A 27,650-nucleotide genomic window follows, 5' to 3' on the forward strand; every position below is an offset into this window, starting at 1 on the left:
GAAAGCATTTGATCAATTGAAAACTGCATTATGTTCTGCTCCAGTTTTGGGCACGCCGAATTATGAGAAGGTTTTTAGACTGTTTGTGTGTGAAAGTGAAGGATATGCATTGGCGGTTTTGACACAGGAACAAGGTGGAAGAAATAGGCCATGCAGCTATTTTTCTTCTGTGCTGGACCCTGTAGGGCACGCACTACCACAATGTTTGCGATCTGTCGTGGCGGCTGCTGCGTCAGTGAAACAAACGGAAGGGATGGTATTGGGGCATACTTTAATTCTAATGGTGCCACATGCCATAGACGTTCTATTAAATAGAACACAGACGCAACACCTCACCTCTGCTAGATTGACTAGATATGAGATTATCTTGTTCGCGCCCCATATCCAAATTATGAGGTGTAGCGCTTTGAATCCTGCAGAATTAATGCCACTACCCATAAAAGAAATTGGGGAGAATGAATCACCCCCCCCCCATGATGCTTAATGGTCACTGAGAAAGAAACCAAGGGGAGAGTTGATTTAAGTGATACCCCACAGAAAGAGCCAGATGGAGAGTTATTTTGTGACGGCTCATGTTTTAAAATACCTGACGGCACGACAACTGCCGCGTATGCTATCACTACCCTAGAGAGCGTTGTAGAAAGCAAAAGAATCCCCTACAACTCGGCACAAGCCGCAGAGATAATAGCATTGACCATAGCCTGCGAGATATCTGAAAATTTTAATGTGAATATATATATACTGATAGTCAGTATGCTTTTGGGGTGGTTCATAACTTTGGTCGACTCTGGGCTGAGAGAGGGTTTTTGACATCACATGGTGCCAGAATTCAACATGGCCCTTTGATTGTACACTTGCTGTCTGCACTCACGCTTCCAAAGCGCCTAGCAATAGTGAAATGCGAGGCACACAAAAAGGTAACATGCAAAGTAGGAGACAGAATTGCGAAACAAACTGCCACTGATTTAAATACCAAAATGATGACGGTTCAGACTGAGGAAGTACCCTGTATGATAGAAAATGGAGTTCCCACTGTCAAAGAAATGCAGGTCGAAGCTACGGCCGATGCAATACAAGGGTGGGCAGAGGGCTCTGGTGAGTTAGATCTGGAATGTTGTTGGGTGGACAAGGGAACTAGAAACTTGATGTTGTCAAATTCATATGTGACTGCAATGGTCACAATGACCCACAGCCCTACTCACATCTGTGCGAAAAAGATAATACAGCACCTATCTACAGTATGGCAGAATGTAAACATAAAGAAGAATGCAGAGAGGTTGGTGCAGAACTGTATCACGTGTTTACAACACAATGTAGGAAAGGGAACAGTGACTCCAATAGGCAGTTTTGGCCCGCACTCTATGCCTTTTGAGGTGATCCATTTTGATTTCATAGAGATGGAGAGATGCCAAAATTTGAAATATGTCTTAGTGATGATCTGTGCATTCAGTAAGTGGGTGAAGGAATATCCCTTAAAAGACTGCACAGCAATGAGCACGGCAAAAGTAATGCTTAAAGAATATTTTTCCCGTTTTGGCTTGCCCCATGTCTTATGGTCAGATAATGGCCCGCATTTTGTGGGTGAAGTGGTCTTACAGATATGTACGGGTCTTCAGATTGATAAGAGATTCCATAGTTCAAGGCATCCGAGTTCGGCCGGTCTTGTGGAGAGGAACAATGGGATTGTCAAGTAAAATATCAGCAAAATATGTGCAGGAAGTAAGTTGAGTTGGGTGGATGCATTACCAATAGCGCTATTATGCATGCGTACGTCTGTACAGGCTAAAACTGGGCTCTCCCCGTACGAAATCGTAATGGGGAGGCCGGCAAATGTTTGGTGCGCACCTCAGCCAAAACGACTTAGAGAGGTAGAACATCCAGTGCTTAGTACTTATTGTGGCCTTTTAATGCAGAAATTGCGTTTGATTCATCAGCAGGTGCAGGAGGCATTACCAGTAAGATACACCGGTCCGGGGCACGGGCTGCAGCCAGGAGACTGGGCGCTGCTTAAAATTTTTGAAAGAAAGTCATTGTTAGCACCCAGGTGGCGTGGCCCCTATCAAGTACTCTTGGCAACGCAGACGGGGATACGGGTGGATGGACGGAAGTCGTGGATCCATGCCACCCATGCCAAAAAGATTCCAACTTCACTGAAAGACTTGCCTGACCCAGACGACCGGAAAGAGACAGCGGTCCCAGTAACGTAAGAAACTGTTGCCAGTAAGCCGCCACCAAATCTGCCCAAGCGAGAAGTAAAACTCGAAACAAAGCCTGAGACGATTGCCAAAAAAAGGGAAAGGGCAAAGAGTGCCCCAACGTTGCCCAGCAGAATCAACATCACTGTTGGCCGACACTAAATCTGCCTTGCAAATACCATCAGAAACTAAACGTGTACCCCTTTGGCGCCCACCAGCACTTGCCAGCACGCCAAAGACCCAATCTGCATCACTGGCGCGGCGCACACCAGCACCTGCAGTAGCGGCACAGGCTGACTTTGAGCCTGAATCTGGAAGTGCACCGGCACTGTTCACTGATCACACAATACCAGGAGTAAGGCGATACAATTTGCGGCCTCGAAAGACAAAGTGATCCACAGTTCTTTGGTGTTTATGTCAACCTCTGGTTCTGCTCATGGACGGAGAAGGAACTAGAGGTGTAGAGGAGAGAAGCGTGAGAATTGTGCAAGTTGGACAATTCAAGACTCGCGGCTCTTCGGTGCGATCATAAAAAGTACATGTGTCCTGAACCAGAGTGGACAAGCTGGGCGCACATGGTACTAAGGCAATAAGATAATTGATCAAAAGTCCTCTGAGCAGTATGAGAAAGGACAAGTGATCTTGCCTAAAAATAAATAAGCAAATCCAGGCTATAAAGGACTGGCAGAACTGTACTGTGACAATTTCCGTTGAACTTATTGACATCAGAGCAAGTGCAACGAAGAGAGATATCCACGACAAACTGTAATAAGGGAGAAGAAGGACGATGAGAAACATGTCGGGACCGGTTCCAGCCTCCTCCTGCACCACTGCTGAGAATGAGTCAATTGTGGAGATGTAAGCTTAAGAAAAACGCATGGAAAAAAGAATTGTATGCTGGCACTGACAATAATTATGTGCTTTATGAGCGTGGTAGCACCAATAACGACAGCCATAGTATTATGGTATGTGGAATCGATATACCCATTGGGAATGTTTTTACCAATAGTTAATATATCCACTACTGAAAGCCCGGTTCAAGTGATTACTTATACCCTGTCCCCAATGGAAGAAAGACACAGGGAAGGGTTTGGTAACAACACATTGTTATTAATTATGAATATGACACGTGCAATTGTGAAGAAAACAAATTGCTGGGTATGTGCCATTTACCACAGCATGCTGGGAAGGGAATAGGTTGGTATGTACAGCCATTACCATTAAGTTCTGCATGTAGTGCATCTTTAAGTGCAATGTTCTATGGGAAATGGAATGAGAGTAGTACGGGTCAATTAGACAGAACCAACATGAATGAGTTTGAGGAAATAATAATGAGGCCTGTGGGTTGTTCTATATTCCATAAAGCACAAGTAATGACCCTAGAGCCTATGAGGAAAAGTACGCGAAAGATAACCCGACAAAATAGACAAGATAGATTGTCCCCACCAGTTAAAACATCTGTGATGACGTTTCGTGTAAGAACAGACGGGGACAAGGATGCAGTGCCCCCTTCTTACCCAGTGAATTATAACCCAAGAACTGTCCCTTTTTGTCTAAAAGAGAAAGGCTCCTTTTCAGTCTGAACATTTACTGGGTGCATGAATACAGTGGTATTGAAATGGGAAATAGAACCAGTATATGTGGGAGATCCAGTTTATTTTATATGCAGAGAGAAAGCATATCCTTGGTTGCCCAGAAACTGGGGAGGTACATGTTACCTAGGTCTACTGTTCCCAGGAGTGTTCCTCGTAGAGACAGCAGACATGGCCAGACTATCCAGATCTAGAGTCAAAAGGAGTAGCGATGGTGTTTTGATAGCGACCGACGTAGCAAAATCATTCATTCCATTCTTGTCCCAGATAGTGAACTCCTATAATATAAGGCAGCTGTCCAGAATACTAAAAAATACCATAAACACAACGACAGATATGCTATTTAACATGACGTTGTAAGAAAAAGGAATATGGTTAATGACGCTGCAAAATAGAATGGCTCTCAATGTGATCCTGGTTGATCGTGGGGGAATTTGCAAAATATTGGGATCAGCGTGTTTTGTATTTGTAGATGACTATTCCCCTACAATCTTTGAAGCAATAAAAAAAATGCATGTCTTAAGTTCCAACCTCCCCACTGAAGAAGGAGGCTGGGGAATAGAGTGCTGGTTTTGGGGAATACTGCGTTCTTGGGGATGGAAGTTGATTTCGATATTAGTAGTAGTGTTTGGAATATTCATAACGTGTTGTTGTTGCATACACTGCCTACCAATAGTTTGCGCTGAGGTAACTGAGGGATGTACTAAGGGATGTATGCATATGATGACAAAAAGAAAACAAACTCATGGTCGGGCTGACCAAGACACAAATGAGATGAAAACAGTAAAAGAATTGATGGCTATAGATATTAATGAAGATGATGATGCTTACAATAGCATGCAAAATTCTGACATAAGTACTTCAGACTTGTCGTCATTAGAGGAGGATACAATAAATGAATGAGACGTTTGGCATACGGCCAAAGGAGGGTTTGTCAGTCTAGAAAAATGGATACCTCTCATATGTAATGGCAAACGTATTTTGATGGCCGTGGGCCAACCGTCTCATGCACGATATGACAGACATATAGGTTTTCCGAGTTTGCCAATGAACGGCCATTTTGATGTAACAAGAATTGCCATTTTGTTTTCCAACCATTGCTCATTGCTTTCTGTTCTTATTGCTTCGCAGTACATTTTCTGCTTACACTGCTCGACTGTAAAACATTGTTGTCTGCACGTAAAAGGACAAGGCTGCAGGGCTGCGAGGATAACAAGAGTTTGTTGAAACACAACCTAGGCAGTGCCAGGAAGAATGCCCGGCTCCCTCCCGAATGTAGCCTTGAAGCAGAGCTGCAGGGCATTTAATCATTTCGCAGCTGCCAGCCAGTCTCGTTATATGGTAGAATATGTTTAGAATAAAGCAGCTAAAGGCTTGAATTATGCTCTTCTTACGGCTCCCCTTTACTGAGCCCTGTTAGAACGTGTTGGCTCCCAGGACACAAATAGCACCTCATAGATAGCAAGGTCTGGAATGCGACTCTTCCCCCATATGTAACTCGCTTCCAAGAACAGAAGCACTGTGTTCTGTTCAACAACTGTCATGATCTCTGCTTCCAAAAGGTCAGGGTTTTCCCAACTCCCTTGGAAGCAGATCCATAACCCAGGTTCCGAGTGCCAACCAGTCCCAATTGGGACCTTTTGGACCCAGTCCTGGCGCCAGTGGCACCAGGCTCATAAATATGCCCAGTCCCAGCGCTGGAAGCGCCGGGCTCATAATGCTTCGGTGGACTTACCTTCAGCAGACCATGCTGCTTACTTGCCTGCCAGTTGAGCCTCTGATCCTCTTCTGTTTGGAACTACTTTTCCTGTTGGGTGGGGCTGGAGCCACTCCCTAGATTCAGAACACTGGAACTCTTCTGGAAGGCAGGAACTCTTTTCTTACCAGGAACTCTTTTCTTACTTAGGCGTGGCTGTGGAAGGAGACACCTAAGCACTACAGGAGGCTATTTAAACCACACCCGGTGGATGAATCTTGCTTTGCGTTATTCTGCAACCTCTGCAGCAGAACGCTCATCGTGTCTTCTGCATCCGGTCCTGGGCCTAAGGAAAAAGGCTTACCATCCTGAATCCAGTCTTCAGCAACACCTATAAAGACAAGAAAGAACAGGTTAGCATTCCGGCATCTGAAAGGCAAAGGCTTACCATCCTGAATCCAGTCTTCAGCAACACCTATAAAGACAAGAAAGAACAGGTTAGCATTCCGGTATCTGAAAGGCAAAGGCTTACCTACTCTTCGTGCGCTCCGGAGGTCTTCACACTGCATTCCGGCATCTGAAAGACAAAAGTTTACCAACTCTTTGCACGCTCCGGAGGCCTTCGGCGCTGCATCCCGCATCTGAAAGACAAAACAAGGTGCGTTTAAAGACATTGGGGAACTTTAATACTCACGTGCCATTACTCCTTTCCACATCTAATCCAGTGGGTATTCCGGCACCCTGCAGCCGCTCCGAACTCGTACCTGCAAAATAAAAAGACAGTTAGAGCGCATAGTGAAGCAGGCAACAAGCGCTTACTTACGTGCTTCCAGGCGCTTCTATTCATCACACGGGCTCCATCTTCAACTCACTTCAGCCCGTCATCCGCCATCGCCGGAACCCTGCAAAACAAGAGACATCATTACTAAAGACTTTAAAGACATTTGAATGACTCGAAACTTACCGTTCGTGCAGTAAACGACGGACAGCAGTCCCCTGAAGTCAAGAGGCCTGCGCTACCTATCCAGTGAAGAAACTGGTTACAGCACCCTGCCCCGAGGCAGATGGAGAGCTCGGCATTCACTTACCTAAGACATCTTACTCTACACGTCAGGCATACAGTGCACAGAGGTCCAGCCCAAAGAGCCAACCGGGTGCTACACATCACCTTTGAAGATACGGTAGTCGCCCAGTCAAGACCGGCGCCTCTGCGAGAATCAGGTGAGCGTTACAACAACTGAAAGATGCCTCTGCACTTACAAATTGCATATTGTTACTAGAATAAATATTTGAAGGTGTCATAATTGTCGAAAGTGTCCATCATCATACCAAGTTCAAACAAAACCAATAAAGGGGGGTGTTAAACATGTCATAGCTGATTGTTTGATATGCATTTTGTATATATGTAACTGATGTACGTAATTCACTCTCTTGCGTCCCTCGAGGTCTAGAGATACACGTCGCGGGGCGTGAGACTGAGTTGGCCAACTGAGACTTTTTGCTTTGCAATAAACCCTAGCTTTGGGAATACAACCTCGTGTCTGGCGTATCTATCGTGTGTGGTGACTCGCCTTGTTTCCATAGACGTAAGGGACCCCTAGGGGCACCTTTCAGGGGATGTGGGGGCACCACCATGTCCACCGGTACGCCCCGTCGTGTTACAACATTGTGCAGGACACATGCTGCCACAATGATCCTGCACACTACTGGGGGTGCATATTGTAGCTGTCCACCAGAGCGGTCAAGGGAGCGGAAACGTGACTTCAGCACGCCGAATGTGCGCTCCACTATGGCCCTGGTTGCAATATGGGCTGCGTTGTATCTTACCTGAGGTGGTGTGGTGGGGTTCAGTATTGGTGTCATCATATAGGTGCTCAGAGGCACTGTCCCCTCGGGAGGTGATAATGGTTGTCATTAGTTGGGTTTGTCTATTTGTCTGTGTGTGACATGCATGCATGTGCACAGGCATTTGTACTCACCAATGAGCAATGTGTCGTCATGCCTCCAAGCTTCCAGGACCCGGTTTAGGGGTGACATTCTGAGTATGAAACTATCATGGGTGGACCCTGGATAGTTTGCGTAGTCAGAGGTGATGATTCCCTTGGCATTGCATACCACCTGCAAGTTGATGGAATGACAGTGCTTGTGGTTGCAATAGATTTGCTCAGTGGCCATAGGTGGACGTACAGCCACATGGGTGCAATCAATGGAACCAAGCACTTTGGGGAAGTGTGCTACCCCATAAAAGTCCTGGACAACAGTCTGCCTTTCTGCAGGTGTTCTGGGCATGTGCCTGTGGACCGAGGGGCGTGCCGTCATGATTGCCAACACCTGGTGTAGGCAGCGTGACTACGTGGGCTGTGAGATACCACCAACTATGGCAGTGGCCAAAAAATGCAGTACGTTGAGCACCTTTTCCAAGGGGGTCAGTGCTTGAGAGCACAGGGTGGGTGATGTGAGGTCATCCTCCCACTCAGTGACCAGGTCTAGGATGATATGAGGTGGAAACCTATGCCTGCCATAGACCTGGTCATCAGGCATCCCAAAAAGTTTCGTCCTGGGTAAAAAAAATGCGGGGCCTGGCTATCCTCCTCCTCCTTCTTCTGTGGTGTCCCACGATCACTGCTGCGAGGAATGGTACATGCATCGTAGCTGTATGAGCTTGTTTCTTGTTTGCGCGCTTTTATGCTGCGTGGGGCCGCTTACACCAGCAGCTTACGCCTGGTATACGTGTTTACGGCTTTGCGCATCTTTTGGTGCGCGCAGGTTTGCCCTGTTCGATTCCATGAATATGTGTTGTTAGTGCGCCTGTGGGCATTGCGAGGATTTCCCAGTGGTACTTCCCCCTTAACACCCACATTTTCGTGTGTTCTTCCCCATTCCGCGTGTTCCGCCCCTTTTTTAGGTGTGTGCGCTGGCCGGTGTGCGCCTTCACTGGGCGTCTCACACACAGCCTTCGGGATGTCGTAATGACGTATGGGAAATGCGCAGATTCGGCGCCGGTCCCAGGTAAGCCACGCGCAGTGCCTTCCATGAATCAGGAAACGTGCGCTTGTGCAGGTTTCGCATGCGTGCGCTGTGATTTTCACGCCCCCGTTTTCGGCGCACATTAATTCCATGAATTAGTCTTAACATGTTTTGGTTGTGGTGTGCCCTGTGTAATAATAAGGATTTGATACAATCGAGAGAGCATCTGTTAATTCAGTGTCCTGGGTTAAATGACACGAGGCAGGTGCTATTTGGGAGCTTTGTACATGATGCTGCTTGCTTAACTTACTGCAGAATGTTGGGATAGGCTTGTGTCTGGCCATGAAATTTCGCTTACAATTGCCGTTGTAAAATTCTTGAATCAGGCTGGCCTAATGATCAGATAGTAAATCACACTTTTATACATTAGAGATGATGGATTTTTTCTAGCATTTTTTATTGTATGGTAATAAAACTTTCTTTGTTTGATAGCATTAGCTGACGTAAGTGTAGTTTTTAAGGATCTGAAATGTTTTTTTGATGTATGAATTGTTTTACTGATGTATGAAATGTGTGTAATCTGATCGATTGATGATTTGTAAGAGTTAGCAATGATTGTGTAAGGTTGACTAGTTTATCTGTATCACAATAAAAAATAAAAATAAAACGCATGAATTGTAGACACTGTACGGAGTGAAATGCATTCAGCGGTTTATTAATGGATAAACAGAAAAATGTTGGTGCTTCCTTCTATGAAACTTGCCAAATTGAGTTTAGCTATTGTGTGAATTCCCAGGGTGTTCTACAAGCGCTGACAACATAAGTAGATATTCAGTTGAAATGTTCACCAGTAACCCATGAAGCACCTCTATCAATCAGGGTGCAGCAACACTGAACAACTGGCTACCTGACCACCATACAAGTTTTTGTTACAAATGCCTAAATCATTTAAAGTTAATTATACATGGCATTACATGGGTCAAACCACACTTGACGCTCAAGTTCTACATAAAGTGATGCAAAAAAGCAACTGAGAACACGAACAGCTTGTATGTCTATAAAAAGAAAACCCTTTAGTGTGTATAATAAATTAATTCAAGTCAAGTGAACATTGTTTAACATGGTGTACTGACATACAGTTCAATGTACTGAAGAAAGAGGACTTGTTTCCTCCACTATGGGCAGAAAAAGTATTACAATGTATTGACAAGACAGCCGAAATCGCTTTACTGACAGTATGTGTCTCTCTACTCTCCCTTTCGAATGTTGTGTTCCTCTTCTCTCCTCTACCTTCCCGTCCCTGCCCACTGTGTATCCTTCGGTTTTGGCCCCTCCTCTCTACTTGCCCCTTCCACTGTAATACTCTCCTGCATCCCAAGACTTCAAAAGTAGCCCACCAGTGAAAACGTTAAAGACCCTACTTCTCCCAACCCATTTCTACCCGTCCCTAGCTGACCCCAGACTTCCCTCTCTACATAATGTCATACATGCACGTAAATATGAGAAGTGATCCTATGTGTATTCAGGCACAAAGCCCTTAATATATATTCTATTTATGGCTGTTATGTATAGTCACTGTTGACGTTCTATATACTATCTCCCTTTCACACAGTTTCCTCCCACTCAAACAACCATCCTGTACTGAACAGGCACCCTTTCCAGGGAAGGCACCATTATCGGTGTTGTATCCTACGTGTGTCATTTCTATTAGAAATTACATTTATTTGCATTTATTGTATTCATTGGGCATTTGTATGGCGCCTATACACAAGTTTATCCAGGCACCACAAGACAAAGAAATGAGGCTTGTGGGGTACATAGGAGAAATACAACAATGACGATTATATTGGCCTTGTAACAATCCTACTGTGTAAATGCAAAGACAAAGGTGGTAAGTGCAGGGGAGGGAGGAGTAGAGGGCAGGGATGGGAGGGCGTGACGTGCAGGAGTGGGGGACCCAAGGGGGCGAGCAAGTGGTGAGGGGGGCCTACGAGGGGGAAGGAAGGGGGGGCAGATACGTGCATTGGACAGGGTGGACCAGATTCGGGCTAGTCCGGGGAAGGGTGCCCGAGGGCAGATGCAGTTAGGGGATGCTGGGGGAGACTGGTCAGGCGTGGACTGGTCCCTGTATGACTCAGAAGGTACCAGGCACCAGTCGTCCCGGCAGAGAGACATTAGCACAGGAGGGGGAGAGAGTAGGAAGGGGAGAAAAGGAAAGTCGTCCAAAGTTTCCGGAACTTTAGAAGATCTGGCTCAAGTCTGAGGGGGGCAGGGAGGCCGTTCCAGAGGGAGGAAACTGCAGAGAAAAAAGAATCTACCTCCCACTCTTTGCTTGGAAAAACGTCTGACAAGCAGAGAGTTGGAGCTAGAGGACTGAAGAACGCTAGCAGGGTGGTATTTAGAGAGGGAAAACTGAATGTTGAGAGGTCCCAGGCCCCAGGCAGCCTTGTGGATGATGCAAAGGGTCTTGAATTTGATCTGTGCGGTCACCAGGAGACAGCAGAGAAATTTTAGGGCTGGGGAGATGCTGTGCCTGAGATTGAGGCTAAGGTTAATTCTTGCAGCCCTATTCTGGATTAGTTGAAGGGGGCGTAGGGAGGAAAGAGGCAAACTGAGGAAGAGGCTGCTGCATTAGTCGAGCCTAGAGAACCTCCGGAGACGTTGCACTTTTGAGGGAAGGTGAGGAAAGGGAGAATGTCCCTGGGGAGACAGAGCTGAAAGTTGGGACTTCTTGACAAGGTCTGCGATGTGTGGAAAGAAAGAGCGGAGTCAATGATGACCCCAAGGTTTTTTGCCTCACAAGAGGGTGAGGGGAGGGGGCCCAAGGAGGGTGGTCAGAGAGTGGTGTGGAAGCAGGGAGAAGGCGTCCCAATGAGAACAGTCTCTTTCTTACAGGCATTAAGGCAGAGATCATTGGCAGAGCACCACGCCTGAATAGCAGTCAGGCAGTTAGGAATGAGAGAGGAAGGAGAGGAGGTAGAGGATTGGAGCTTAAAGGAGAGCTGTGTGTTATCAGCATAACAATGGAAATTAGGAGAGAAGGTGGAGGTCAAGTGGGCCAGAGGGGCTAGGTAGATGTTGTATTTAATAAACATGCTTATTGTTTAATAAATACCAAAAAATCTAAAGTAAAGCAATATTTCTGTGTACTGTCACATTACATCCATGGGGTTCCTCTTTAAAGTGGAGCAGTAGAAATAAAAATAATCTTCTTCATCATTCACATGTAATATACTACATTCAGATTCCGAATCAAAGTGCCTTATTGTAAGACAACATCCATTATGTTATGTTGTTATTTTGCACTTATATAGCGCCTTATATACCACTGGTATGGACTGAAGGCGCTGGTAGGTTGACCGCCCTTGGGAACCGAAGTGCAGATCAGTAGAGAGAGTAGAGAGAGTCAAAAGGTGCATGTGAGCACTGGGTATGCGTGCAGTATTTGTGTAATAGCTGCTTCTTAGCAGTATTTGTGTAATAGCTGCTTCTTAGCGGTAATAGGGGTGGTTGAGAGATCAGGAGAATGTGTTCGCTCTGGCAGGATTTATCCAGAACGGATGTGGCTGCGTTAGGCCTGAGGAGAACGCCTGGCTGGGGGTGTGAAACCAGCAGTGTTTACTTAGAATGATGTGGAATAAGCGGCGGATGTTGGTATGAGAACAGATATACCGAATGGTGTCATAGTAGCTCTGTGTTCTAGTTGAGTGGTGATGTAAAGGAGAGAGTAAGCGTGGTGGTGTGATATGATGGGTTATATGCTCTTTCAAATGTTCTCTGCATTCCAAACCATACTATATACATCATGCTATTCTATGCGCTCCAGTCTATTCTGTGCGCTCCTATTCACTCCATGCATCCCAATCTGGTCTGTACACTCTGGTCTGCTCCACGCACTCAAGCATTCCAGCCCACCCCGCGTGCTCTATTCCGCCCCGCGCATTCCAGTCCGCCCCTCAGGTCCCCGACTGTCCCATGCATGCACTCTTGTCTGCCCCACGCATGCACTCTTGTCCGCCCCACGCATGCACTCTTGTCTGCCCCACCATGCACTCTTGTCTGCCCCACGCTCTACGCATTCAGCAGCTCTACGTACTCACCCTCTCTACGCACTCATCAGTACTGGATGCAATCTGCGCTCGTTTGTTCTAGGTACTCGTCCGCTCTACGCTACACGTCTGTTCACTCTGGGCACTCGTTCGCTCCAGGCACTCATTTGCTCCAGGTACTCATCTGCTTTATGCCCGCACGCGTACTATGCACTTCACCTGTGTTATGCACTCACCCCTTCTGCGCATTCACCCCCTCTGCGCACTCACCCCCTCTGCGCACTCGTCCCCCTCTGCGCACTCGTCCCCCTCTACGCACTCGTCCCCTCAACGCACTTGTCCCCCTCTAAGCACTTGTCCCCCTCTAAGCACTCGTCCCCCTCGTGCATTCACGCAATCAACAGCAATAGCCTGCTCTATATATTCATCTCTACGCTCATCTGTTCTATACTTTCATCTGTTCTGTACATTCATCTTCTCCATATACTCCATGCACTCATCCGCTCTATGCACTTTTCCGTTCTATACATTTGCCAGGTCTGTACATTCATCTGCTCCGGCGATCTACACATTCACTGCACTTCCGTATTCATCCGCTAGCCACACTCATGCGCTCTACATACTCATCCGCTCCACATACTAGTCTGTTCTACACACTCATCCGGTTTACGCTCATCCGTTCTGCACATTCATCTGGTTTACGCAGTCCTGCGTTGTACTCGCTTCTCTGTATTTACGCACTCATTCGCGCTACACGCTCGTCCGCTCTATACACCCAGCCGCTCTTCACACTCATCCGCTCGACATGTTCATTCATTCTATAGACTCATCCGATCTAGATATTCATTCGATTTCCACACCTGCTTCATTCATTCTAACTATTTCATCCACGCCATTCATTTCGTTCATTCCTCATGCATTCTGTCCATTTCAGGAGGTTAAATCTCGTTACTGTTTCTGTATGATTTACTTCTCATTAACCATTTTTATTGCTTTGATCTAGTTTGTTCGTTTAATTCAGTTTGTCCTTCTAGTTTATATTAGGGGTTATTAGCTGTCAATTTCTTGCATCAGGTAGTTTGTTGGATTGGTGTCATTGAGTTGCTGCTAGTCTGTTTGGGTTAGTTTGGGACGGGTTGGTTTTAGGGGAAGAGCCAGGTTTTCAGCAGCTTGCGGAAAGACGTTAAGTCCTCAGTTAGGCGGATGTGGGGTGCGAGTGAGTTCCATAGCGTGGGGGCCAAGGCGGAGAATGATGATACGCCTAACCTGACTGCGTTTGTCTTCGGTATGACTAGGAGGCCGGCTGAGCTTAATCTTAGGGTATGTGGGGGGTGATAGGGTTTTAGCTTGTCTTGAAGATATTGAGGTCCAGTTTTATGCAGTGCTCGATGTGAGATGCATAAGGTTTTGAAGGTCACCCTTCGGGCTACTGGAAGCCAGTGTAGCATCTTAAGGGCCGGGGAGATGTGGTCTCTTGGGCCGAGCGCAAGTAGTAATTTGGCTGCTGCGTTTTGTGCCCTTTGGAGTTTATTCAGTTGGTACGCGTGGATTCCGAGGTATAGGGGGTTTGAGTAGTCCAGTCTTGATATAACGGTTGATTGGACCGCGGCAAGTTTGTTGGGAAAGGAGACATATGGAAAGATGCGCCTAAGGGTTTTAAGGTGCTAGTGGCAGAACTTTGAGACGTTGTTGACTTGGCGCGAGAGTGTTAGGTCAGAGTCAAGGGTGCATCCAAGATTCTTCACTGAGTTGGAGGGGGTCGGTGAGTTGCTCATGGTGGATGGCCAGGGGAGCGGGTGCGGAAGAAGTTCTGAGTTGCCACATATCATGATTTCCGTTTTGGAGGGGTTTAACAAGAGGTGGCTTTGGGACATCCAGAGTTCAATGTCAAGGAGGCAGAATGCCAGGTCAGGTCGGGAGTTGGGTTTTGAGTTCAGGAGTTTTAGAATTAGTTGAGTGTCGTCAGCGTAGTTGTAGCACAGGATGCTGTGTGAACAAATTATTGGTGGGAGGGTGATCAAGTAGAGATTGAACAGGAGGGCGGATTATGTTAAAACCAGAAGAAAAGGTATATATGTGTTTGTCTTGTTATGGACACAAAAGCATGATATTGCTGACATGTTTGAATTTGTAAATCTGAGTACAGTAATCTGAAGCAAAAACCAAATTTTAAAATCTGTGGGAAAAATACAGAAAATGTCTCATTACCGAGAGAAATCAAGGCGCTGTGAATTTCATTCATCACATTCTTGTAAAGTTCCTTCTGCCATTCGTGTAAAAGTGCCCACTCTTCTTTAGAGAAACAAGCAGAACAGTCATACGATGAAACTGGTACCTAAGACAGAAGGATTTGAACAATAAATCTGTTTATACGACATTGACATACTTGCAAACAGTTTGTTGATATAACCAGGAATTAAGGCAATACATCAACTCCTTTTTGTTACTTTTTACCTTCAATCTTTCCCTCCAGCATGCCAATTAGTTGAGCAGTGGCATATTGAACAGTTACATTCTCAACAGAGAGCTGACCAGTGAGTGCAGCTCTAGTAGTAGACACGAAAACTACTTAGAATCAGACTTTATAATTACAATTATGGCAGGACTAATGTAATTATCAATGTTGTTATAACATTACAATTACAATCATGTTTGTATAATTTGGGCAAAGACATACCTATACACCAATACTTTCTAATAAACTTCCATCACTTTTAACTGGTTTTGTAACAGCGCCTTGATGCCCTTGGGCTTAGTGCGCTTTATAAATGTAAAAATAAATAAAGAATTAGAAAGTACAACATTTCAAACTGTCGGATCATCTTTAATACAGTATTTGTTTAAACAAATTGTATCACATACACAGTCAGCAGGCAGCTTTGACACTGTTATTCACTTAGACTGGTCAACATCCTAAATAAATTACGTTTTTGCTTGTTGTACAATTAAATGTTGAGCCTTTTTAAGTGTACAAAGACAGGTATTATGCATTTCAGTCTTTTCTTTATTACATACTAGCAGTTGTACCCGTGCTTTGCACAGTAATTCCTATGTAGAAAAAAGATTTGATAAAGGTATATTTATATTTTATACTTTTTACATTGTCTACACTATGGAACCTACCCACATGCCACATTTCAGGTTTGTAGCATGTTGGGAAGCAGGCTGAACATTTCAAACAAACACACACATATTCAAGCATTGCAGTCCGCTTAAAAAAAACAAAAACGCTTAAAAAACCAAAATGGACTTGCAAGATGGCTGCTGGGTTCTACCAAGATGGCCACCAGGAGGAGAGCAGCGTAAAGGCTGTGCTCTCATCCCCACGGCTCCAACAATAAAGCATTCACTGTAAGGATCCTTCCCCAGGCGGGGAAACTAAAACTTAAGGGGCAAGGACTGGAGCGGGTGAGCTGGTGTGAAGGCGGACCCGGCGAGAGGCGCTACAGGGGAGGAGCAGTCCGGGGCCTCTGCGCCACGTGGTGTGGGAGCGTGGTGGGTTGCGGGCCCTGGGGCACCGGCAGGCAGGTAGAATCCAGCACCCTCTAGCGCCGATGAGCCCGCAGAGACCAGAAGCTGTTGTTCAAATGGGGACCTCTTTCCATATCATGGCTCGGGAGGATCAATGTGCTGAAATGGTGATCCTGCCCAGGATCCTGCATTACTTTATGGCCCTGTCAGTGGCGGTTCCCCAGGACTTATTCAGGAGCCTTCAAATACATGTAGGGGCATTCCGGTGGAACCACAAAAAGCCCAGGTTGATCATGAAATTACTTATGGCTCCCAAATGCAAGGGGGTAATGAGGGTTCCAAACTTCCAGCTTTACTACTTAGTGGCTCAAATTGAACTGGTTAGGGAATGGTTTTTGGGTAGCCAGGAAAACAATATGGTGCCTCCTGAACAGGGCAGTGGTGGGTAAGCAACTGGAGGAAGTACTGTGGCTGCCTAGGGAGAATAGGCCCGAGAACATGTACTTAAGCCGCATAACGGCTCTGGTGGGAGATTCATGGGTTGCTTTGATTCAGCAGGTGGCCCTGACCTCCCTCTCCTCCCCATTAACACCCTTGTTTAGGAATCCTCAAATTACACCGGGGCAGGAAAAGGGAATGTATGCCAGGCGGGAAATGACAAAGTGCTGCAAGCTACGGGATATGTTTGTAAAGAGCGAAGTTAAAGCGTTTGACAAGCGCATGCAGGATTTTGGGTTAGGGGAAGGTGAGAGATATCGATACTCGCAGCAAAGACACTGGCTCTCGAACCCTTCAATCAGACTTGGGACAAGTAGAGACCTCACACCCTTTGAAAGATATATCACGACAGATTCAGGCAGCAGCCACCTGGTGGGAGCATTGTATAAAATCACATCTGAGGGAGTTCAGACCGAAATGGCCCTACATGTCCTAGTGGGAGACAGCATTGGGGCATTAATTTGAGGAGGGGCAGTGGGTGCAGTTGTGGGCTGATATACACAGACTTACACAGGCCATCGAAGTGCAAGAAATGTGGATTAAAGTAATGATCCAATGGCACCTCACACCAGAAAAACTACACAGGTACTACTACCCTCACACGTCAGCACTGTGCTGGAGAGGTTGCGCTCCTGGAAACACATTTGGTGGCAATGCTCGAAAATACAGCCTTTCTGGGGTACGGTCTGTACAGCATTGCATGAGATTTTCGGCATCCAGGTTTCGGATAGGGTGGGAGAGGCCATGTTGGGGATAAGTGACGTTCTGGAGTGCCTGCCCTCAAAGGCGCAAAGAAAGGCTTATGTAATCCTGATGGTGACAGCGTTGCTGTTGGTGGTGCCCAAACGGAAGCAGAAGTGTGCCCCATCAGAGCATGATTGGGTGGGAAAGGTCTGGAACTTTGTTGCTCTAGAGTGGGTAACTTACTCAATTCAGGGGGATCATCAAAAATTTCTGATGGATTGGGACACAATTCTGGATTTTCTCAGAGAGGACATAAGAGCTACCTGGAGTTCTCAGAAAATGTTGGGCTTGATTTCACCATGTACGATCGTCCAAAGGGGGGCTTTTGCTGGACAGTCTGTGGGCCCAAAACCAACAGGGGACAGGGCGCGACACGGGGAGAGGGGTAGTGGGGGGGGCCTGGAAATAGGAGAGGGACTTCACCATGTTGAATGGCGCGGCCTCTAAGAAAGAGAGAGGTTGAATACGTCGGGGGAGTCGGATGTGGAACTGAGGGGGACATTTTTGATGGTAGCTGCAATGGAATGGATTTGTTGGGTCCTGTTTGGGGGAGTAGTGAAGGTCTGGAAGTGGGAGGGAAGGGAGAGGGAAGCTGGGGTTGTGCTGTTTTGACAGAAAATGGCAATAAAATGTGCATTAAAAATAAAATCTGACAAATGTATATGTTCTACTTTTTACATTTTCTACACCATGTACACACATACCAAATTTGAGGTTTGTAGTATGCTGGAAAGTATGCTGAAAATTGCAAACAGACACAAGCACACATATCCACACATGTCCCTTTTATATATATATAGAGATAGCAGCACAAGTAATTCAATATATCTTTTAAAGGGACATCCCACATACTTCCTGTATAAGGTCCCAAAGGTAGAGAGGATGAGCATCCCCTCAACACCAAATATAATCAATGATCGGTTTCTTGAACAAACGTAGGACACAATCATGTGATAATCCTATCAGTCACCCAGATGATTCCAATCAATGTATCTATCAGTAAGCAGAGGCATTTCCTCTCAAAACTTACTTTGGCATTCCCATCTGGGTCTGTCCTTCGCCAACCCATTACTCCTACCCGCCTCATGCAGCCTAATCACATTCTCACTGCAATCTCCCTTTACACAGGAGCTTATACTACCCTTTTTCCCATTCCACACCCTACCATCAGACATCTTAACTGCTCTAAATAAATGTTTTGTAACTCTAACCAGTTTAGACCAGTTCCAGCCTGCCTAGTTTTTGCCAGATGGAAGCTTAATACGCACCCACTCACCTTCCTCAAATCTATTCTCTATTGTCGCTTTGCATGCATCAAACATTACTTTGTTACATTCCTGCCTCCCTGTTTTCTTGCACTGCACACATATCTAGTTTACTCATACTAACTTTACAAAACCAAGGGGGACATATTCTGGAATTGGGTTTACTTCCCCTTAGCATTTCAAAGGGTGAACACCAGTAGTTAAATGAGGTGTAAACCTATGTGCCACAACGTGTCTTCAACAGCCTTTTTCCAGCCGCCACTTCTGATATTGCTCCACGTATGCTGTTCTTGATGACACAATTGATCCTTTCCACTGCACCATACGTCTGGATGATATACAGACTATTACTGTACACTAGGCCATTCTTGATACAAAAACGTTCCATCTTTTCAGACACAATCTCCTCTCTATTATCCGTCATTTTAAAGACGGATACCCTTCCCTCTTAAAAATGGTGTCCAAAAATGTAATAATATCTTTGGTACATTATGTTCTGAACCTAAGCTATTTCCACCCACGTGCATAAAATATCCACCAATACAATGCAATATGTCGCAATCCCTTGACTTCTTATTGGACCTATTATGTTCCACCCTACATTTTACCACTGTATGGTGGGAATAGTCATCAACTTCATGGGTGGTTATGAATGGCAGCACTAACAAACACTGAAATATTCCTTTGATCTGTTACTTGTTCCGAAATCACACTGTTTCTCTATTTGCCGCTGCTACTTCTTCAGCCACCAATTAAATCTCTTTTGAGCTCATGCACGGTCTGGTTGGGAAACTATACTTGCCAAAACTGAGGTCCGATGCAGTGTGAGCGTCACTGCCAACTACTTGGTGGGGTTGCTGGTGGTGCCCTTAAACTCATTGCCAGTGAAATGATGTCCAAACATACATTGTAAATGACGCTTTATTAGGTCAAATCATTATACCCCACTGGCTAACAGAAATCTTCTTTGCTTATGCTCAAGATCCAGAACTCCATACCTGAACACTCCAAATTCTTACAAGACACGTGAATATGAATGCTACACATAATCAAACCCGTCTACGGACCTGAGGATATCTTCCATATGTATCCCAGACCAGAAGGTTATAAAAACCATGGCACACCTCACAGAATGGGAGCCAAAGATAGAGGTATCAACTCTCATCTGTGCCATCACTCAACAAATCATCTAGTTAACATGTGAGAAGAGACTGTTTTATGAGGTTTCCTAAAAGAAATGTAAGGAAAAACCCCTCTATTCTCTGATGTGATCCTCATATGTTTTAAGGCATTGAAGAAAATCCAGGAAAGCTGAATATTCAACAAAACATGCAATAGGTCTTATTCTTTTGAGAAATAGTAAAAACAAACAGTTGAGCAGGAATAGGAACAACCACCCAAGTCCAATGTTCTGGACGCCAAAAGTAAATAAAACACAAAAGGATCACTAATTTGGTAGAAAAATCCTGCAATGACAACAAGTGATTCTGAAGTCCATCTCTGAAAAGTGAGTGGATCAGATTCCCATCAAATAGGATAGAATAGCCAAGCCTATGGGGCCATTTAATGTGACTGCCTCACACCAATGTACAGATCAATGTTGTTGATCCATCATCAATCAATTTACCTTGTTATGCTGCGCCAAAATGACCGGTTTATTAACCTTCACTGACCTATAGGAATGTAATAAAGACAATTCATTCAAAAAGCCAGAGATGATCAAAAAATGATCCATGTGTAATGACAAATGCCTGAAAAAGCGGAAAGCGTAAAAAAAAAAAAATTCCCCGCTATCTGGAGCCCAAGGTTCCTGCGGGAACACTGAACCAACTTCCAAAAGGCCTTCAGTGGGCAATAATGGCTGGAATCTTTTGAGCAATGAGATGGACAGAGCCTGCTAGAACGAGGGTGTAGAATTGACCCTTAGGTTTGGCAGCAAATGTGGAATGGAGGGAATGTCTGAACTAATTTCCAGAGCAATTGGGTTCAATGTTTTCAATGGTCAAACTGGATTCACAAGGACTATGGCCACCTTTTGTCTGCAGTTTGAAGAAATAACTTTACAAATAAGGACACATTGAATAATGAGCAAAGCAATTTGGGACTCCAAACGTGGCAAAATGCATTTGTGGTGATGTGGCAAAAAGATCAATTTCAATGGGCCCAATAGAAGTCCTAAAAAAATTGGATGAAAAGGGTTCCAATCACAGGAGTATAGAAGTTTAATGAATCATACTTTATTTCAGCACATGCCATAAATGTATCAAAATTGGTACGCTAGAATTTACACACAAGCACAATCAGCAATACATTAATACAAATATACATGTCCAATGCATTTAAATAAAATGTAAAACAGTAATACAAACATTAAATGATATCAAGACAAACTCATCTAACACTCCTAAGAAATAGTTAAATAGCCATTAGTGAACTTTCTGATTTTTAGGGCAATGCTTAAATATTGTTAAAGGGCTCAAGAAACCACACTATCTGACAATAAGATCAAATGCAATAATGCTAGTCTGCAGAGCATAAATCCTCTTGTATGAAATTATTGGCAAGAGTGTTTCCATCAAGATGTCTCTGTATCTTGGCCAAAACAGGATAAAGTGCAATGTGCATTCTTCTATAGTGTGGGAATGTGAACGTAGCAAGGTGATCTAAGTGCACTTGCCAACACGTCAAAACATGGCCAATTGGCAGCAGATTAAATCTGAATCACTGGATTAAAAATTATCCTTCATTTTAGGTATCCAATAAAAGTATGTCCCTGCTCTTGACAGAGGATAATATCTAAATGTGTTCTGTTACTTGGCTTTAGAATTTCGCAGTTTTCCTGTCAGAAATCCATTTCTTTTTAAAGTGATAGTCACTAAATCTAGATCTCTCTTTGTTATAATGTCTGGGTGCTTGAAGAAACCCTCTTCATTTATAGCCTCTAAGTTCTTACAAATGAATCTAATGTGAGGAATTCTGCAGATCCCTCACCAAAACCCTGCCTAAAGTCTCCTTGCAGGTGGCAAGCAGAGGGCCGACGCTTCCTGATCCCGATTCTGGGGGTGGTGTACTGCAGGTGGATCACCTGGGTGGAGACAGGACCCAGGGTAGTGAGCAGACTCCTTTGGATAAGACACAGTATTTTTCCTCTGACAGGGATATCAATAACACCATTAAAGCAGAGGTTATGGCTTATTGTCATACTAATGGGTTTCAGCTTTAGGTAAAACTAAGGTGGTAATACCTAAAATTGTAACATCCAAACCTATTTCATCAAAAGAACAAATCTTTTTTGATCCCTAACTCAAATGCCCTCCTCAATGCCGAAGTTACTCTACCAGGAATAGTGAGAGTGTTGCTTTCTCTACACTTTCTAGCTCTAATAAGATTGAAAACCACAATCCCCCTTATAAAATACTAAGGGAATTAAAACTACCCTTAAAAGTATGAAAGGAGTCAAAAAACCTAATTTCACTAAAGAGAACTACATGCCCCAGAATACCTAAGGACTAAGACGAAGAAGAGGGCTGAGGAGGCATGGAGATGTGAAGGATAGGAAAACAGGCCTAACAGCCATTGCCAGGCTCACGCAATTAACATTGAGGGCCTGCACCTGAAATTAATTGTCCTACCTGAGAGGCATTAAAGGCTGCAGCTGGAAGGAGCTGGAGGAATGAGTTGGAGCAGGAGCTGAATAGCTGCCAGTAGTAGCAGAAGGATAAGAGCACGAGGCTAGCAGATCCTGAGGAAGTGTGACACTTAGGGGACTCTGGGACAAAAGAAAAGCAGATTTCACTTGCAGGTTCTGAGTTTGTCCTGTGTTCACAAACCCTGCCTGGCCGTGGCTGCACTGAGAGAGACGTGCAAAGTTTGAAGGTCTCCCCAGGTGTGCCTACTGGCTGTAATTGCATAGCTTAGATCGTGCTGCAACCCAAGGCCCGTGTGCCGAAACAAGCCGAGAGAAAGAGGAATGAAGGAGACTCCCTGTGGTTCAGGCCGGACCGGAGACACCCATGTTGCAGAGGGGTGTGGGTCCCAAGAGTGCCTAGAGTAGTATTAGAAGGAAGAGAAGTCGGGAAGTGTAAGCAGTCTGCAACCACAGTGTTTCTGGAGCCGGTGAGTGAAGCTCCATATTGAGGTTCACTGAAAAACCCTTGCCGGTAACTGTTACCAGCTCACTTGTAACTTACGTAAGCATGGGAGCGATTAGAAGTTGTTTGTTGCTGAGAAATGTCCTAATAACAAAGGAAATGTATCAGACGCACATCTAATGCAAGTCGGAGTGCTCATGTAAATGAAAAGCTTTCCGTTTCCTATTGTTGAACTGTATAACTTTACCGGAGTGGTTGCATATCTCCAATTAAGGAGAACGCTTTGCTAAATCACTCAGAAAGTTAAAGTTGACTTTTACAAACTGTTACAAGAAAGAGTACATCAAAGAGAGGTTGCGTGTGGACTATTGCGATTCCCGACCAGAGTTAAAGTATCCCTCCTTGCTAATGAAAGAGAATGCAAGTCCTTACAGTTCTTTAAAGTGAAAAATCTCCATTAAAGAGTGTTTGCATGTACCTGAATCTGTTTCTCGTGTGAAGCTTCAACCTTGTAACATCCGGAACAAGTATTCTATAAATGTAGAACAAACATTACCCAAGCCAGTAGTGAATCCTTTCTATTTTTTAAACACTTTAAACTGTTTATTGATTTAAACCAGCATAGCACAATATTCATCATCAGTATCATGACAGTATCCATAGACAAGTGCTATTTGAGCATAGCATGTGAAACACAAATTTAACATAAAACAATGCTCAAACAGAATAATATTAGGGCATCCTGGAATCATCAGGTCTGTTTCTGTGAGGGGTGGGGAGGAGCACACATCCATGATGCATTTCATATTCAAGGGGTCACCACAGTCAGTAAACCATTACAAACATTAGGGGAAAGGAGGACGTCCAGGGGTGTCATGCTTACATGCAAGTCCTAGTAATTACATATATAACCCAAAGACACAATGCTCACGGGGTTTTGTCATCCGATAGATGAAACAATGCAAGGAGTAGGGCATTCCACACCACCACTTTGTCTGTGGACTCATTTGTTCCTGCTCCCAACACTCTATACCAAGCAGTGGTTTATGCCCGCTGTATCTGTTGCCAAAAAGCCTGCACCTGTGTGCAGTACCAGAACATATGGAGAACGTCAGCGTTTTCAAAATTACACCACAGACATGTGGATGGTACAGTAGGGTTAAGTCGGGCCACTCGTCCAGGTGTCATATGTTCTGTGGAGTATTTTCAATTTCAAGAGACGTAATCTCGTATTTCGGGAAACTTTCTTAACAAAAATCACTGCCATATCCCATTGGGTGTCGCTCAATTTTAGCCGCAGATCAGCTTCCCATAACATTTTCAGTCACACGCTACGGACAATGGTCGTTCCCAGTAAGCAATTATACACCCGAGACACTGGGCGCCAGCCATCTTCTAGTTAAAACATTAACGCTACCAGCACATTAGTTTCCGGTTTCTCCGGCCAGACCACCCCCTTCCTCCTTGCTAACGCTGCTATTCTCCAATACCCCAGCGGAGACCCTCATTCTGCATCAGGTCGTCTAGGTCCCTGAACTTTCCATCTCTGTACATGCCTATCCATGTGATAAACCCAAGATTTTCCCAAAACCTGGTCACTGCTAGCTCATTCCTCACGAGTATGTATCTGCTGTCATTAGGCTATGCAGGGAGTATGGATTGCGCATCCCCAGTACATTCAGTGTTCTTGGCCTATCTGTTGCCTTAGTGTAATCAGCAGTGACATGCGACGCAGACAGCACTCCGCAACCCATAAAACTTCCTTCAGCATAGCCGGGTACTGCATATCCTATAATAATCTGGCCTCCGCATTAGCTTAATCCGGCAGCCAGTTCACCACATGTTGAAGCTGCGCAGCTAAATAATAAAGTTCTAACTGCAGAAGTTGCACCCTCCCATCACCATAAGCCATGCACGGTGTGCTCAGAGCAATTTTTAGATGTTTTTGGACCCATAAAAACTCCCTGAGTAAGGTGTCTAGCCGGTGGAAAAAATCCCCTGTGATAAAGTAGTGTACGTTCACAAAAGTATAAAGGAAACACAGCAGTATAGTCATCTTCACTATGGAGATTCGACCTAGAAACGATAATAGCAATCTACCTCAGAATGACATAGACCTCTTTACCCCCTCCAATGCTTTGACCATGTTCTTGGCATGCATGTCTTCAGGCACGTGGGCTATGCGTATTCCCACATATTTGAACGTGTTGACCTCCCATTGTATTCCCAGGTCCAACAAATCCCATACATCACACTGCTGCAGTCCCACCAAAGGAAAAAGGCAAGACGTCCGCCTGCTGAATGTGATCCCAGATAGTCTACCGAAGTATTCTAAAGTCTCCAGTATAAGGGGTAACTTGTGCTCTGGTTCTCATAAATACAGGCGGATATCATCTGCGTATAAGGAAACAAGATGAGTAGTCTTTCCTAGCACCACCCCAGCCCTGCGGAATTATTGGCCGTGAAATACCGCCAGCGGCTCCAAAGCTAATATATAAAGCATGGGTGACAGCGGACATCCCTACCGCATGCCCCTATGTATGCCCCATGCCTCTGACACTCGTCTTGCGGTTCTCACCCTAGGGATTGACTGTGTATACAATAACTTAACCCAGCATATAAAGGCTTCCCCTATTCCAAAGCCCCTCAGCGCCGCCCACTCCCAGTAGCCGGAATCGAATGCTTTCATGGTGTCAAGAGATGCCACCACACACAGGGCGTCCCAGAAATTAGTCTGGTCCACCGTGTGCTGCAGGCTGCGGAGATTCATGAAAGTACTTCTGGCAGGAACAATTTTCGTCTGATCCTCATGTATTATAGAGCCAATCCCTTTTTGGAGCCTCCCCGCAAGGAACACGGTTAATATTTTAATGTCTTGGTTCAACATATCTAGTGGGCAATATGATTCGCAAATCTCTTGGGGCTTACCACGCTTTGGTATAGGGATTATACACGTCTCTTGCATACTAGGTGGGAGCAGGCCCTGATCATATGCCTCCATATACACCTTTAGTTGGGTAGGGGCCAGAGTGGGGTCTTAAGCCTTGATTAAAAACTCTGCAGGGTGTCCATTCCTGCCAGGTACCCTCCCAGTAGATAAGAATGAAATCACACCCCTCAGCTCCTCCTCAATCAGAGGAAGTTCCAGAGAAGCCGCCTGTTCATCAGTTTGTGAGGCCAACCAAATCTGGGAGAATGCCGAGTGCAAGTCCTCGGAGGTCACCTGTGTCTCATGACTATACAATGTGCTATAAAACATACTAAAGGTGTTGTTGATTTCCTCCTGTTATTGTCAGGGACCCCACATTCGTCTTGAATTAATATGATTGCTCGTCGAGGATATTCGGCTTTACACAGCCACGCTACTAGTTTACTGGATTAATCCCCCTCTTCATGCATGCGTTCTGTGTTTACAGTGTAACCAATTTCACAGAGCCTCTCCCATGCCTCCACGCACTGGGCCTGCAACAGGCAGAGCTCAGCCTCAGTGGTGGAAACAGTGTCAACATTCGACACCACCTTTTGAATCGGGGCTTCCAAGGCCCCCAAGGTGTCCCGCAACCCACTCCTAATCCCACCATCTTTAGCTATAACTTCTCCTCTAGTCACCATCTTGAGCCCCTCCCACACCACACCCCACCTATTTACGCTGCCCATGTTAATCTCAAGGAAGGCAATCAAGACCTCTTCCAACTGGCCCCTAAAGGTATTCTCCCGTAGTGCCTCTGCTGGCATATGCCAGGTCAGAGCAGGTGATCTCGGCCCCTGGGTATCCCATTGTACCAGTAGCGGAGAGTGGTCCAAGATAGTACGCCCCATGTATTCCACCCTCGATAATTCAGCTATATGTTCAGCCCCAGCAAAAAAATTGTGAATTCTGGTATGACGTTTATGAGGGACTGAATAATATCAATATTCCCGTCTACTAACATTCTGTTCCCTCCAAACATCCACCAGCGACAAATCCAACATAATATCGTTCAGGGTTGCAGAGGCCTGCAGCGACCCAGCACGTCTGGAATCCGTTCTATCCAGAGTCAGGTCTCTAAAGCAATTAAAGCCCCCCCCCCCAAAGAAACAGGTTGTCCTTTCTCTGGCCAATTTACTGCCCAGTGAGCGGTGAAAAGTGGGAACAGCATGAATAGGGCAGTAGGAGTTCATTATGCATATCTCTTGGCTGCCCACATATCCATGCACGATCACCTACCTCACCTCCTTATCTGTCTCCACATCAAGGAGGCGAAAGGGAACCGCGTGTCCATCCACACCATAACCCATCTGGCAAATTTGAAGTAGGCGGAGCCATTGCCTACCCCCCACCCCCACTAGCAATCACTGACTCCGGCGGGAAGCAAGTGTGTTTCTTGCAGCAGTGCAATGGATACATGTTTCCTGCGTGAAAAGGAGTGCACCCAGTTCCTGCGTAAGTAAGAGCCCATCCCCCTGGCATTCCAGGTCATTATCTTAAGCTGCGCCATCCCAGTGATACTGGATCCCTCCTGGACGTTCTTTTAGGGCAGCTACTCTGGCAACATCAAACACCCCCGCAAGGTATTCATCTCTCTAATTCCGAACCTCCACCTCCCGCAACCAAGTCTCACAGTTTGGCCCCTTTCTGCTGTATTTTCCGGCCCCTCTGCCCAATCCCTCTCTGCTCCCAGGATGCCAACATTTAAGTCAAAACTCAACAACCATTCACGATGTAACAAGCAACAAACATCCCCAGCATTGGGGCAAGAACTGCACACCACAGCATCTAGCCACCGTAACCGCACAAATTACGACAAAAACAGTGTGCCCCAAACAGTGGGACAGCAAAAGTGTTCAACAGCACCAAGCCGTTCGAGTGCAAACGCTCCCACCTGGCAAACCCCTGCCATCAGAGGAGCGGACAACGGGTACCTGCAACGGCCAAGTACCCACTTTATCCTGCAAATCAGGGGTGTCAGCGGTACCATGCAATGGCCAGCAGCGTTACCCTCCCTCCACCAAGCAACACCCCAGAGAGCAGCGGCAAGTACCAATTGTTCACTCATAGTTACTGCATCTGACCCAAGTCAAGAAAGTCAGGGGCTGTGTCTT

The 27,650-nt window shown here is 45.5% G+C and overlaps 1 protein-coding gene across 3 annotated transcripts in view; it reads right to left on the bottom strand.

The window, feature by feature from the left end:
* LOC138453802 (zinc finger protein 777-like) overlaps positions 1-27,650 on the bottom strand; it is a 499,705-nt gene that overhangs the window by 373,802 nt on the left and 98,253 nt on the right. For all 3 annotated transcript variants that reach the window (XM_069606974.1, XM_069606973.1, XM_069606972.1), the window contains exon 2: positions 14,708-14,834. In XM_069606974.1, the coding sequence (XP_069463075.1) occupies positions 14,708-14,834 (127 nt within the window). The remainder of the gene's footprint in view (positions 1-14,707; positions 14,835-27,650) is intronic.

This window comes from Ambystoma mexicanum, chromosome 4p (assembly GCF_040938575.1).
Source record: "Ambystoma mexicanum isolate Mex_15411 chromosome 4p, UKY_AmexF1_1, whole genome shotgun sequence".
NCBI classification, from domain to species: domain Eukaryota; kingdom Metazoa; phylum Chordata; class Amphibia; order Caudata; family Ambystomatidae; genus Ambystoma; species Ambystoma mexicanum.